We start from the raw sequence: 16337 nt of genomic DNA on the forward strand, positions 1-16337 counted from the left end.
ATATTGCAGAGAGTGTCTGAATAGCCACCTGGAATAGTTAAAAAACAATAGCTCGTAACTTTACCTCTATAGCTTCTTTAATATTGTTTTTAATATCCTGAATTTTCATCTTCTTCTCCCTGTAATAAAAAAGGCACATCATTAAATTTATAAGCCACAAAAGCAGAATACCTTTTAAAAACAGAACATGAACTTGAAAAATATTCTATTAAAGCTGTATGGCCTAAAGTGCTTTCAGTCACTGAAGACTTCTGTACATAGACCCATTTAAATATCTCAAAACTTTTCTACTTAAGCAGTAACATCTATTTGCATCTATTTTAAGCAGTAACATCTATTTGCATCCAAAAATCAGTGTCTAATTATGCTTTATAAAAACTTACTACAGCCTTAGCCTTAGACTGGGACTAAGACATTCTGCAGAATCAAACAGATTTTGATTCATTTGAATACAAAATACTAGACATATGTGAAAGTTCTTTTGGAAAGTATACACTGGAAACAAACAGAAAGGAAAAAAGGGTGAGTTGCCAAAAGTAGAAACAAATGAAAGGAGACCAAAGAACCTCAAAGCACAAAAAAATTGAAGCACAAAAATGACGCCTTAGCAGAACAAACCATAGCAGAGCACTCAACCTGACACAAGACATTCAGTCTGGATGTGAAACACAACAGTGAAGGGTTAGTCCAAGTATATAAAATTATCCCTGGCTAGAAGCAGAGGAGGAGGCTAGAAAACCACTTGGAATGAGCACTATCATTTGGGATTAACTGCAGTCACATCAACGAGCCCAGCAGGCTGGAGCAGGACAGTGCAAACCATTGCCTCTGCTCCTTTGTACTGCATTTTGTGTCAGATCTGACAACACTTAATTTCTATGCCAAACAGCGCAATCAAACAAAATGCATGATCAAACATTTGCTATAACCAGGAATTAGCACCCTAAAAGTACTACTAGCACTGAGCCTGTAAACTGTACCCTAATCGCAAAGCACTGTGATAAAATGTTTTACATTATTAATTTCTTGCTGTAAACAGCATAAAATCACTGCTTTGAGGGAAACCAAGTTAGCCATGTAATTACTAAAAACAGCCAGCTAAACTGTCTAAGTGACCTTTTAATCTTCATTGAACTGCTTTTACAGGACTCTTTGATTATGGAATATTTAAATCAACATTCATTTTTTTTTTCATTTTGAAAACTAATATTTTCCAGTACAGTGTCCCAGAGACTATGAAGTATCAACAGCATTTCCTTTTTTTATCCTTTTAAAGATAGTAACTCACAGTTTCAGCTTACAGACCCCAGCTAGAAAACCTCATTTTATGGAGTTCATTCAGTAAGCACACTGCAAAAGCTTTTTATCACTTTTTCCTTTCTATAATTACTCACAGTCAAAAACCAAAATGAAACTGAAAGCATAGTCACCAATCAAGAATGCAGAAGAACAGCAGGAAAAAAAAAAGAAAAAAGGACTGCTTCAATAACAAGGCAGACACAGACATCCAGGAGTGGTGGGAATTTTGGCTATCAAATGAAAAATTAATGCAACTTTTGTAAAACACAGCATCAAGGACAACACCACCCTGCCAGCCCCACGTTATTCCAAATCAAATCAAATGAAAAAGTAATGCAACTTTTGTAAAACACAGCATCAAGGACAACACCACCCTGCCAGCCCCACGTTATTCCAAATCAAATCAAATGAAAAAGTAATGCAACTTTTGTAAAACACAGCATCAAGGACAACACCACCCTGCCAGCCCCACGTTATTCTGCCCGTTAGCCAGAGGTGTGGAGGATCTGCTTGGGCATTCCCAGCTGTGACTGCAATGCAAGTGCTGCTCTTGCAGAGGGGCAGCAAGCACCAAACCCTCGTGTCCAGGATGACTTTGCTGCGTGGGGAACGGCTCTGAGCCAGCAGCACGAGCCCAACAAACACAAAAGTGATTATCCCAAAGCACCAGCTCCACGCTGACCACCGGTCCTCAGAAGTTTGGGGCAAGGACAGCAAGGTCAGTGAAGCCTGATGCAGAGAGAGAATGGAATGATCAATAATCAGATGAAAATCTGATGTTTTCCTAGACTTCTTTACCCACCTACAGGCCACCTTATTCCTGAAAATTACCAGGTTTTTTGCTAGAGAGATTTGGCGCTGCTGATGAGAACAAGGTAGTGAGCCAAGAAAGGCCAAACACACCAAATTAAGGAAAATAAATTAGGGTTAGAGGGAAAAAACTAAGGGCTTTTCACCCTCTTTCTTCCTAACATCAATGATTTCTACTGCCCCAGGTCTTGACAAGCTCTCTATTCCACAACCGAGAGGCAGGGTGCACAAATATTCTGTTTTTCAGCAGTGCACATATGGTTGCAAAGCCACCATCCACTTTCAGTTTTTAAAAATAATGTTTAATTATTAAAAATGTAAATAATGGTATGAAAGCAGGAAGCATTTATCAATGACAGTGTAAGCAATTTGTCTGGCTTTTATTCTGCTGCCAAATTTCAGCTGGATCTTGAACTTAATGAACATGTATGCAGATTTTGCCCTGTTTAGATCAAAAGGGCAACTGATATGATCAAAGCCAAGCAAGATGCCAGTATTTTTAAGGAATTAGCACTCGTTTTGCTTTGGTTTGGAATATCACTAGAAAAAGAGAAGTTTAGGGAGTTTGCCTTGTCTATAAGCAAACTCTTGTTATTCTCTCTTCCCTGGAACGCTTGCTATTAATTGTCTCAAAGCATCAATGAGGTGCACATTGACCTGACTCTTCCATGCCATACGATAAACCTCATTACTTTAATTAAAGATTTCAGTCAAACTTCCACATTTACACCTCTTGGCTGATCCTCTCACTACTAAGTGATAATGAATATGGAGAAACGTTAACCTGCAGCAATTAACGAAGCGCTTGATAACCATCATCATCTTTACAACAAGCATACTCATAGTTCCTATTTCTGGTCTTGTTGCCATGGCCCTATAACCTGCCCAGTAAACAAGGAATCCCATTACACAGCAGTGAATGTATCACTGTGTTTTGTAATGTTTACTAGACATAAACTTTCCATGACAATGAGACACTTTATTCTTCTGGAACTCAGCATGTTCATCAATCACCCATCCAACAGCAGCTTACAAACAACTCTAACTTCTCACAAAAAACCCCAAAAATCCCCAAAAGGTGACATTCATTTTACTTAGAGGCTTATGAGGTGAAGCACACAAAAGCAACATCCCATTGCTATGCCAAATTATCCTTATTTTTACAAACCCAGCCAGGTTGCACCTCAAATTTCCAGAAGTGCCCAAACTTTTATTTTCCACAACACAAAGACTGAATATTCAACTTAGAATCTTCCCTTTTTAATTTCTTATTCCCAGGTGCTGGCACAAAATCACAAAAGAAAAAAAAAAAAAGCTGGGCTGCCAAAATGTTTTCCTCTGGAACATCCTGAGTAGTTTGGGAATGGCACCAATGCTCTCCTGGTCAAGGAATGACTGATGTCTCTGCAGGCCTGTTCTGTATCTTTAGATGTCATGGGTTAATAAGGTCATATTTTTAATCTTGTTTAAAACTTTTGCTTAGGCTGTGCAAGGTAGGCCAAACAAAGCATTAAACTCTATTAGTTGAGGATTAGAAGAAAAAAAATCTCAAATCCTGCTGTTTTCAATATTTAAATGGGGCAAAGAAAAGCTGCACATAGCTTTCAGGAAAACTAATAAAGTCTATTTTAGGTACTATAAAAAAAGATGACATTTTAATTCAAGTAACATTAAATCAGAATGACATCAAAGGTCAGAAAAATCAAATATTCCTTGAAAACCAACCTAATCAGTATTTAGTAAAGAACTTCTCCACCTGTGGTTGAGCTGTACTATTAAAAAGGCAATATTTTTACTCAGACTTTATCAAATCTTATGCAAAGAACTCATTAACAAACAGATCATCAGAAAGCAAACTAATTTAATTTTAATGTTTATTTCTGGTAAACTTTACAGATAATACAAATGACCATTACTTGGAAAAAATACTTAAAGTTTAAAAAGAACATTCCAGAGGATAAAGATTCAGTTCATCCTGAAACCTTCTGCATCTCCCAGGCAGAAAAATAATTTTAAAAAGGGTGCTGAAATTAATTCTCACAACAAAACATGTTAAGGAATTAGGGGGGGACACAGATGGACGGACAGGGATGATGGGACACCTTTATGCCATTAATGTAATTCCTAAAAGCAAAGAAGTTTGAATCTTTGGGTCAGTGCAGACATGTCAGGAAAGCCTGGAGAATATATAGACTATTTTAATAGGGCATATTAAAATGCAGTCAGAGAGTGTTAATACAGAGCCTTTGTCTCCTTTACAAGGCTGTAAACAGCCCAGCCTCTATCACCTTCAGGGACTGGTGTAATGCATAAATTACCTTTATTTCTGAAGCACTCCAACTTTGCTGAATCTTGAACCTGCTGACATAAGAACTGCAGCAGGGCAAGGCTTCCCTTCCCCAGGCAAAGCTCTGCACTTAGTGAGTCAATTTTCAAGTAGAAGAGCCAGAATGAAAATCTTACAGAGCAATTCATTTCCCTCTGACTTTTTAGGGCAGAAAATGACATTGTTGTGTTTCACACAAGTGCATCTCCCTGCTTTTTCAGGTATTGCCAACAAATGTGAATGCCCAGGGAAGCAGCCACGGGCTGGCCCCTTCTGCTCACCTTCAGAAGCCCATCAATTACACACTGACAGCCAGTGAAAACTTAAGAGATCAATTTTGTTTTAAAACACAACTCAGTTTTTTGACAGGCAGTCATGCACTTCACAAGCACGTGGGATTTAAACATGCCCATTCATCTAAATAAAGTGTCTTTGATGCAGTGAAACATGCTGATGGATTTAATAAATATTCCATAAAATCTGCATTAAAATTTATTTACTGAACCTTATGGAAACTAAGAGCACTACCTGCCAATCCACCTCAGAGAAACAGAGCTGTGCAGTCAAGATCTTCAGACACAAGACCACGAGCAAGGAAATCCAATTGAGGTTTTGCTACCAAGCCACACTACAAAAGTCGTGCAATACTTTACAATTCAACTAAAAGATAAATTTGTTTCAGCCTGGGTTATTTCTAACAGAACATGGCAATTACCTCAAAATATAACAGCTAGAACAGCAAAGAGGGCAGAGGCCAAGTTAGAGGCACTTGAAAATGGGGAAAACAGTTGCCTAGAGTATTCGGAGTGAAGCTGAAATAATTCATCTTAGACCTGTGACAAAGTACCAATTTTACAGACAAAACTACTAAAAGGCAATAGCAAAACCCACTATGTCTCTCCTGCAAACTCAACACCATTTATATCACGCTGCTGAGATACCTGAGTAGTTCTGCCAACTTCAAAGAGATTTTTCTGTTTTGTACTGACAAACCCTTGCAGTGCCATGGGGCAGGAGCTGCAGCTGCACAGCAGTAACTGCACAGCTTATAAAAGGAAATAGGATTTACTTGGGTCCTCACTTGCAGTGGAGCTGAAAGAGATTTTCTAACCACGTTAATACTTTGTTCTTGGTCAGCACCTGGTAAAATGAAATGGTACCCAAGGCACAGGAAGATGACACGATGCACCCCAAAAATCACTTTACAGTCAGTGTGTGCTGGTATCTCCGACCACACAGGGACTGAGCATCTCCCTGGAAGCATGAGACCCCTCCTGCAGAGTAGTTTCTCCTCTCTACCACTATGCTCTTCCTCCTACATCACCCTTCCCCTCCACTCCAATACCTACTTCACTTTGAAAATTCTTTGTTTTACTTCTCCAAAATTCCAGGTATCAATACACTGTACTGTTCAGCTACCAAAGATCTGTGAGAAGAAATAATATTAGAAAAAGAATAGCTATGAGGATAAACTATTTGCTTTTTCCGTAAGTAACACCTTCTGAAAAAAAGAAAAACCCAACAGGCTGAATAATTTTGTCATTATATACTTTGAATTAAAGAAAGAGTTAAAAAGTGATTATGTTGGAGAGATCTAACTTTGACCTACATTATTTGGGAGAATTTAGTTCAATTATCCCTGAAACATAATCACTTTCTCACATAATATGTGATGCAATGTATGGAGCAGACAATACAAAAAGGGCTTCCACAAGTTCCCTTTGAAAGATTGTGAAAAGCACTGTAAATTGCATTACCACTGCTTGTTTTAATAGATTGCAGTATTTTTCTCCACGAGTAACATGCACATCTTACTATGTAGCCATAAACACATGAACATATGATAAGACATACAGGCACAAAGAGATAACTTCTGCTAATGGAATGACAGAACCATTCTCCAAGTCAGAAGTCAAGAAACACAAATTACTGAAGTGATAATTAAAAAAAACACATCACAGAAAGCAGAAATCGTGTTATTTTTGTTCATTATTTACACTGCAGTGTTAGAGGCTGAGATGTGACTTGTTTCTTATCTTTGGGAATGGCACCACAGTGAGATTATGTCAAACTCTAAAAAAGGCATCCCTGAATGTAAACGTAACAAACTCCATTTTTAGGTTTATTTTATCTCTGCTCCCTGTGATACCCAAAGTGCAAAGGTTAAAGGGTAACTTTATTCTGCCTCTATGGATATTCTGATGCAAAGACTGGCTGTGGGCAGACTTTGCTCCTGATGAAGTTCCAGGACTCTGGCACAGGCACGTGGCACCCTGGTCACACCACCTGCCCAGGTGGATGTGGCACAGAGATGCTATTCTGGCCCTAAGCCACCTTGAGGCTCCCCTTCAGCTTTGCAAATTCCTACATAAAACCAGTTTAACTGGTTTCCAGTCCCTTCATACCTGTTAGTGGCACAAAGAGACCATCACAGACACAATATTAAGAAGCATAATTCTGCTTATCCTGCTCCATTTACCTCAACTAATTAACTAGCAGTAGTTTAGGTTAGGGATGAAAATAGAATTGTTCACAAAGAGCTCTGTGATGTACGAGCTTGACAAAGGCCCTTCAGTTCCTGCTGTGCAATTAAACACCTCTGTAAATTGCAAACCCTGCCTGTAGCTCCGCAGGCATTCAGAGGGGAACACACTGGTGTCATTTTCTTGCTCTTAGTACAGGTAATTAAAGCATATTGCAATAAAAGGTGTCCTCAGAAGTTTAGCATTCTCTCTAGACACTTGATCCAATAATTAACAAGGCTGGAGAGTCTTCAGAGGACACTGTGGTTCCTTTCTGGTCCAGAAGGACACCTCAGAACCTGCAGGAACAGGGGGACTCAAGGCAAACTGCTGAATCATCTTGCCCTGATGAATTCACTACTTCGAGACAATCAAACTGCTGTCACGAAGCAGAGACCTTTTTAATTATTTATTTAAGTATTGTGAATGTAGCCATTATTAACACAGAATAAAGGAAATGTCCATTGCCCATCACAATTTTTTTAAACACTCCTGCCCAGCTGTGCAGCAGCACTGAAATACAGCACAGGACACCTCTCAGGATGTCCCACTGCTGTTCCAGGCTGTGTCTGTACATCCACCCCGCAGAGCAGAACCAACCTCCTGGGTTCTCCTCCATCTCTGCATGCCCAGAAAAAATACTGTTGTGGGAGTATATAGTGCCCAGGCACTGCATACATATGGATCAACATTTAACAGATGTGTTAAATCTGGGCTGTTTGCTGCGCTGTTCATCACCCCATCCTTTGCTTTCACACACAGGCAGGTAACAGCAGCCTTGTGGGGGGGCCCTGTTCTCACCTTAGTTCTCACTTTCAAAGCTGAACTATCCAACCTTTGAAACATCAATTTGATGAGTGTCCTACGTGTGTCATTTGCTCTAAAACTGTTTTGCTAATGCCTGCATTCCAGTAACTTCTTCAGCCAGGATTGGGTAGGAAGCTTTCGAAGAGAAGGCAATCTCATCCCAGAGCTCTTCAGGGGTTCATGCACAAGAATGAGAGGAACAGCTCCTATAATGGCTGATGACCTCAGTGCTACTTAAAGCTGAAAAAGTACACAGCTGGCTAAGTGCCAGTATTAAATGGAAAGAAGCCCTGAAATAAAAATGGCTGGAACAGTGGATGCCAAGTAAGAGTAAACACAGACCAGCCAAAGCAGGATGCAATGCAGTAGTGAAGACACTGATGAGACAGGTGGAAAATGGTAGGTCCTGAAAATCCCTTGATTTTTTTTTATTTTTAGTGGTTATTATCTCTGTTATCCTCTGAAACAGTTCTGGCATGTGATACTGTAGACAGATGATCTGGAAGGTGGTTGCCTCTAGCAGTGACAAAGGCACGGTTTTTTGCCTCACTCAAATAAAAAGCAATTATCCAACGTATTTCACCATTTTCCCCATGGTACTCCTAAAAAATTCCATTAAACTCTCAATGACTCAAACCCTTAACATTTTCTAAATGCTGTAGGATTTAGTATTGGTAGCTCATAAATTCAGAATGACAACCTGAACAGGAAAGCAGTTAAGGCAGGGGATGCAGACTCAAAAAACCAGGGGGAACTATTTGGACAAGAAAAAAGGAACTGTTTTTTAAACTATGCAGCTGTCATTGAAAGTTAATATTTCAAAGAGATATTAACATTAAATGCTTTGTTCACCACACTTTCCTACAGCAGTGCTGGACTGCAGTCACTGAATCAAGTCTTTCTTTCACAGCTGTTAAATCCAGAATTTTTACCATGGACAAAGTCTGAACTGAGGAAGATTTCCACAGTTATCTTCAAAGATAAAGAGCTGTCAGGTACATGCAACTTTGTTCATAAGCCTTAAAAAATTACAGACTCAGCATTATCAGCATAAACTAGAATAGCCCCTACTGATCTCCGCTTTTGGGAAGTTCACAGTCGTATTTAAGAATGTGCTGTCACACCTAAATAGTGATTTCTATTGTACACTTTGTTAAAATACAAATTTCAGTAGAAAAGTGTTCTGAGAAACATTATCGATGTCATGTTTCTACATAAAGACTTAGTATGAAGTTTCCTCTGAAACATCCAGAAAAAGATCTTGTGAAATCTGTCAAGGCCTGTCAGATTTCAAGAGCTGTAGTTGTGTATTTATACTTCCAGACTGTGTATGAATTTACTACTGCTGTGCACGTAACTGTAATTTTAGGACACAGGGCAGCTAAATATTGGAATGAGCAAATCTGAGAATGTGTCCCTTGTAGACCCAGGCCAGGGCATGGAGAGGCAGGTGTATCAGCACACAACAAAGCAAGGTGCTGACAACTTTGGCTCTAATCCATCAAAGCACTTAAGCACATGTTTAATTTTAAGCACATGAGTAATTCTATCAACTTTAATAGGGCTACTCATGGTTTAAGTACTGTGATGGATGGGGGCCAGAAGGCCCAGAACCTTTAAGAATGCTGCATGGCCTATGTTACATGGAGAAAATACAGCATTCTCCCACTGAACGATTAAGTCATAAATGCTTTGAGAGCAAAATTTACCATAAGTTGAACTCAGCTACGCTTCTATAAACTCAGAGATACAAGTTCTTCCACAGCCTTTGAAGACAAAATATGATGAGGCTTCTCATGTACACGAAGTCCACAAATTTTTATTTTGCCCTTCTTTTTCTCTGACAGCTCTGAGTCACCTCTGCCCATCACACTTTGCTTTGAAACAGGGAGATTTGTTAAGTACACAAAAAAAACTTAGCTACTAGTAACACTCTTAAAATAAGATGCTTCTGGTTGCAGTTTGCAAACATCAGTACTACAGCCTTCCTTACCTCCCACATGTCCAATTGCAACAGGCTTAACGGCGCAGTAACTCCTGTCCAACATTTATTTTCAATTTTCAAAGCTGTGCACATGCCTCCTCCCTACAGATATAAGGTGCTGCAAATGTGTGTCTTTAAGTAAAATTGGGATTTCTTTTAAGTATTTTATACAGCCAGTATTAAGGATGTGAAAAACAAGCAAAACCCCACACCTGCTCTGCAAATTTCTAGCTAGGACAGTCTCTCTAAATCAGTGGTGATTTATTCCATCTCTAAACCCTTCACTAGAAAATTCTTGATCTTGTTTTATCTTAATACGGCTCCACAACATGTGGCCAAGTCTCATAAAATAATTTGCTAAGAAAGGGAAGAATGGAACAATTTGAGAAATCACTTACAGATTATGTTCTTCTTGGTTTTCTGTTTGTTTGAGGTTTTTTTACTTGTTTGTAAACAAGCAGCAGAAAGAACACAAAAACAAGTATCTTCTGTGTGGACTATGCATTCTGAAATATCTGCATATGCCACTACTTATGAGATGGATTTTATGCCAAATGAAGTACACTACCAGGGAACTTAAAAATTCCATTAAACACCATTCAAAGGAAAGAAAAAGCTTTGAAACTATGTTACTGCAGAGTTTCCACTTTTTACCAGAACTGTCAATTTATTAAAAGAGTGCATCTAGAAACAAATTTTGCAGGGGTACTACTGTTCACAGATTTAATAATAATTTTTACAATTTCTGATTTGAAAAGCTTTGTAAGTTATCACAACAGAGTGTTTTTGTATAACAAATGAGAGTTTACCCTTGACTTCTAGTATTTCTGCTTCACTTGTGCACATCTGTCCCAGCAGTACTGTGTGAGCCACAAGCTCGGAATCCTTGTCGAGAGGGGAAAGGAGGCAAAGGGACTGTGTCTGCAAAAGGCAGTTCAGAGTAACTATGACAGAAGTAAGCTTTTCTCCAAAAAAACCTTCAGGAGGTCAAAGCTGCATTTCAGCCAAAAGCAAACCAAAACAAATCCACCATAGACCCTGCTTGCAAAAAAAATACATGGCTGTGCTTGTCTCTGAGTGAAATCCTCAGCATCACTCACAACACTCAGCTAAGGTTGTCTTCATTTCACATTAATATGTCCCAATGCTTTTGCCACATTGTGCCATCTTTAAAACAAGAAATGTGCTTCATCTTGAGCGTTTCAGTGTGTCCTCACAGCTTCCAGCAATCCACTGGTTAATCAGGGCTGTTACCCTACATCCAAACACAGACACACTTCAATTCTGTTCCAAACTGGAATTCAAAGCAGTTTCTTCTCCATCCAGGGTGGTTTTAAAATAGTTTTTCCAGAGTCCCACTCGCTGTTAATTGATCTTCCCCTACCTCCGGCACAAGTGTCAGTGAGCAGGTAATCCTCAACGGAGCAAAGCTACCAACATCCACCAGAAATAAACCATTCAGCTCTGTTACTCCTGATGGCAGCTTACATGGAGCTTCACAGATCAATACTCAGCCTCATGTTTATAAAGGTTTGTTAATGCCACAGTCACACAACTGCTTATTAATATCTGTACAGTAAGAAGCAAGTATATTATGACACAAGACGACGAGAATTAAAACAAGCAAAATTTGGTGTGAATTAGTGCCACTGAAAGAGCACTTGGATCAGAGAATCAAAACTCCTGCATACAGAGTCTCAAGTAACCTGACTGCACTGCTACTTTATTTTGCATCTACCATAGCACTGATTTTACTACCAAATTTTTGCCGAGACAAGGCTGTGCCAAATGTCAAGGTGGCACGAGATGGGGGCTGAATGCCCCCCACAGCTGGAGTGCTCAGACCAGCTACGACAAAGCAACACTGCAGTGGGCACCAAACAAACTCACCACAGGGAATCCAGCAGGGAACATCTTGCACAAGTCTTAGCATCGTTCTAAAAAAAGATTTCAGCAGTAAAAAGCTTGTTGGTCTAAGGCAACACCTGCTTTTTCTTACGAAAGGTCTCCTCCTGTCCCTGGTGCCACTGAGCCCTCTGAGACACCGAAGCTGCTCCAGCACCTCCTGGAACATGGCTGGAAGGGAACACAAAACTTTCCCCTGTAGATTAGCACGTTCCAGCCCTAAAGCTCTGAGGTACAGTAACATTGGCTTGGTTACAGCAAAGGTCATTCAGATCAAGTTAAGGCTGCCCTTAATGTAAAAGAAAATGGTTTTTATCTGTAAAGTGAATGACCAAAGTATTCACATTTCCTACGTAACTCACGGGAAACTCTGGGATTGCTGTTTTAGACAAAGTCAAGGAAGCACAGACTCCCCTGTAAGTTTTAAAATTCATTTTCTAATATTTTCAAATCCTCTGTTGTTACAAACAACACTTACGTCCCCTGAAACTGTAAAATTACAGGAGTAAGAGTTTTTCATTGCACCTTACTTGTGCAATTGCCAGTGTTTTTGGCCAGTTTTATGTTCTGAAAAAGTTTTCTCTGTTTTAGTCCTTCAAAGTAACAGGAATGAAAAATCACTTCAATAAATTATAATTTTAAGAAAGGCGGTCTCTAAGTACAGCCAAATTAAACTTTAAACTCAGCAAAGCTAAATGAAAATTGTAGCTGTTAACATACTGCCCAGTGAAGTTCCAGTGTATTGACACACAGATACCCTGACACACTTAGACAAGCAAAGTTACTCTCTTAACAGCCCAGAAGAAACACAGAAATTGTTTATAACCAACTTGCCATGCAAGAGTGATGAACCACACTGAATTTCAAAGCCAACAATGGAAAAAGAAAGCATAAGGCAAAAGTGCAAAGAATGAAATTTCTGAGTAAAGAAATTCTCCAAAAGCAACTTGACACCAAAACTATCAGTCTCAAAGGCAACACCACACTGGTAACAAACCCAAACTCAGATAGTTTTGTACTAATTATCTCAGAGATCAACAAGTACCATGCAATAGCTGCCTTTAAAGTATCAACACTGATTTCTATAATTGTATTTCATATGATACAAGGTATTTTAATTTCTTTTCCAGTTATTAAAAGTTTTGTACTACCAGAAGTGAAGATGATATAACAAAAGTATTTGTAAGTAAACACCAAATATTACCAGGCAACAACAACAAAAATACCCTCACTTCCTTCCAAGCACAGACACCATCAGCACCACATTAAAGCCATTAGCAAAATTCTTCAAGCAGTGTCAGGGAATATTGTTTCAGGCAACACCATCTACCTGATGTTCTTGCTGGCCTGACTTTAGAAGACACTGTCAAATAAAAGACATAAAAAATACCAATTTTTTTTCTAGACATTTAGGGCTCTGTGTACAGAAAAGCTGGAGTCAATTTACTGAGAGAAACACAAGTTTCTGTATTGCTACTTCTGAAATAACTTTGCTTTGGATTAAGTGGGGGGGAAAAAATCTTCCTTTGATACAGAGGAGCTGCAGAAATGAATCTCAAAACACAATACACAGTTCCTGTACCTAGATACTACACTTGTCATTATGCCCACTCACTGAAAATGCGCAGTAAGAAAACAATACTTTCAGGTCACATTCCACCACGATTCTGGACTTCCAGGGAACCCCACTCTTAATACCAAAGGGGTTTATTTAACCAAGAAGGTACCATTTAGAACCAGAATGGTTCATGGATGTTTTGGACAAATTCTGGATCCAAACTAGAGCCTTCCTTAATGCAACATAAAGTCAGTGGAAAAATTCCCAACACCTCTTATTAAACAGTCTGGAAGCCACAATGTGAAGAAACTTTCACTTCACTGTATTTAACATCTACATATATTTGAACTCAACCTGTAAGAAGAATGACCTTTTACTGGGCTTAAAACTGCAAATTAATTATACCTGAATCAGCACATTTTCATTTCCCCTGATAAAAGGAAGTTATATTGTTGTAATTTAAGTCAAACTGTGACAATGGCACAATTATCATGTCCTGGCCCTGACCTCACATTTCTAAATGATAACAAAAAAGTAAAAGACACAGCTCATGCTGACAGTATGTAATGAATGAGAATGTTAGGCCAAAAGTTATGTGAGAAATTACTTGCTGATACTCAGCTCATCAGTTAGAATATACAGCACCTTGCCATAATTGTCCAATTGCTTTCACAACATATGGTCCTTTAAATACAAATAATATTGTTTGCATGAGAAACTTATACACAGCTGAAGAGAACAATCTCAAAAGAGTGTGTATAGCACTGCAAATTATTTAAACAGTATTGCTTGGGCACAATTATTGATCCAACCAGCTGCTACCCTGGGTTCAACAAAACCACAGCAAAAGCTCAGAGAAGATGGAGATACCATGGTTCTACCTGAATCTGACTGACCCCAGTGGCACCCACCTAGTGCAGAGGTAATAAACCAGGCAAAACAACTGTTTCGCTGGATTTGCATTCTATTTGAAACAAAAAAAACCCCTGAAATGTCAAAAGGAAAATAAAGACTTTTCAGATTATTCAAGTACTAGGCTTTTTTAAAGAAACAGACAAATATACTCAATGTGACTTCACTTCAAAACTTGTTATGAATTTTGCTTCTTGGAGTTCCTGAAGTGGCAGTGAAGAGGGATGACAGAGAATCTCTTCTACTTTTCCCTTAATCCTCCCCAAGTGCCATTTCTGACACATAATACTGGACTACACAAACCACTGGTCTAAACTAGTGTTGCACTGATTCTTAGAAATTCTCTTCCTAGAAATTTCAGCAGACCAGATGCCACTATGTTACAGAAAATGTGTGCTTAGTACCACAGATTTGATTAAAAGAATTTGGTGAATCATCAGTATCTACAACATTCTGAAATATATTATTTATGAGATACATAAAACAGACTACATGAAACATTTTTTTCATTTAGGTAAGACTAGCTGCTTCTTAGCCATGGGGTAAGAAGATACTTCCCAGCTACTGGGAGTAGAAAGGGGAGAATGGACCCTGCTGTAGCAATCACGGTCATACAAGAGGGACAAGGCTTTCCTTCCAAATGTTTAACATATAGGATTGAAAAACCTCTTTCTCTGTGGAAAGTTTCACAGAAAGATAAACCAGCTTTATTCCCACCAGGTACGAGAGTGTATTTTCAACACATGCAAACAATATGCAGAAATGCCCTATGAATTTACTACCTGGAAATCAGATAACCACACCAATGTACCTACAGCATAACTATATTCACTGGCACCTCCTCCTGCATTTTTGTGCAGGAATTAAGAGAGACCTTTCAGGAGTTTAGACTTACAGAACACAACACAACCAATGGCACATGCTGTGTGTTCCAAACACATTTATGAAATGTTTAACTTAAGTATTTTAGTAGGTTATTACCAGTTGGTGTTGGCAGCAAAAGGCTACATTTCTCTAAAAATATTAATGTAAACCTAGTCATAAACATTTTTATGAGTAAGTTTTTTATAAAGCAATGCACTGACATGAGCTAGTCAATCCTTTCCTAAGGGGCAGATTAAGTATTAAAGTACATCCAAGGTGTGGCATCGTATCAGTTTACCTTTAGTGGCAGTTAAACTTACACAATTAGGGAAAATTCTACATCAGCTTCATCATTTGAAACCAGAGGCTTGTGATAATGCTGAATTCTACCAAGTGACCCTGAGGGAAGAAATCCCAGTGGACAACTTATAGCCTGAGCTGTGTAACTACAGATGCAGTCACTATAGGGGAAAAAAAAATAACCATTTTCACACTACATGATAATTATGAAATCCACAAGGTACAAAGGTAGTGCAAGTGTTCTGTCTTGAGCATTGTGCCTCAGGAGTATTTCAAATATCTGTCTGACCTAGCTCTGCATTTATCCTTTCTGCATTAGCAATCAGTTAAAGAAGAGAGGGGAGAGAAGAAGCATCTGGGTGATAATTTCACTGTAGGCAATCAACATTCATATCCAGCATTAATATTCAGGAAATGCCCCAAGTCTCAATCATTAATGATTAAGTATCACCACACCCTGGAATATTTTACTACATATCTGTATTGACATCATGAGATCCAAACTTCAAACGTAATTGCTTGCCATTTTAAGGATCTTCTTGGAATTCAGATACACTCACTAAATCTATAGAAACTCCTGTGCCAAGGCAACAAACAACTGAATTAGAAAAGCTGTAGTCTCAACTTCCAACATACTTCAGCAGTCTGAGGAAACTTTAGGACATTTTAAATATAAACAATCATCTTCTGGAAGACAGAATTTAGAATACTTCAACCTTAGACTCAGACTGACTTCTTCTATTTAATAAGAAATACTGCTTTACATTTTATAATTTCACCTCACAGTATCATCCATCTGCAACTCAACTTGCCAGCTGCACTCCTGAGCTCACACAGCCCAGCTCCTGGGAACATTCAGCACATGGAAAGGGCTCTGGGAATCAGAATCACCCCTGGACACCCAATAGGGCACAGGAGTTGTGTGTTCCAGTGAAGCAGACATGGCCGTGTTTAAATGTTTACCACCTTTTGCAGTATTATTACTTTTAAAGACGCTGATGAAAAATCTGAATTAAGTTATGTGTTTACTCTCATTTTGCGAAAAGGACG

The 16337-nt window shown here is 38.8% G+C and overlaps 1 protein-coding gene across 5 annotated transcripts in view; it reads right to left on the reverse strand.

The window, feature by feature from the left end:
* GNAS (GNAS complex locus) overlaps positions 1 to 16337 on the reverse strand; it is a 131864-nt gene that overhangs the window by 48216 nt on the left and 67311 nt on the right. For all 5 annotated transcript variants that reach the window (XM_068208008.1, XM_068208009.1, XM_068208012.1 and 2 more), the window contains exon 3: positions 65 to 119. In XM_068208008.1, coding sequence (XP_068064109.1) covers positions 65 to 119 — 55 coding nt within the window. The remainder of the gene's footprint in view (positions 1 to 64; positions 120 to 16337) is intronic.

Source organism: Anomalospiza imberbis, chromosome 17, assembly GCF_031753505.1.
Source record: "Anomalospiza imberbis isolate Cuckoo-Finch-1a 21T00152 chromosome 17, ASM3175350v1, whole genome shotgun sequence".
NCBI lineage: Eukaryota > Metazoa > Chordata > Aves > Passeriformes > Viduidae > Anomalospiza > Anomalospiza imberbis.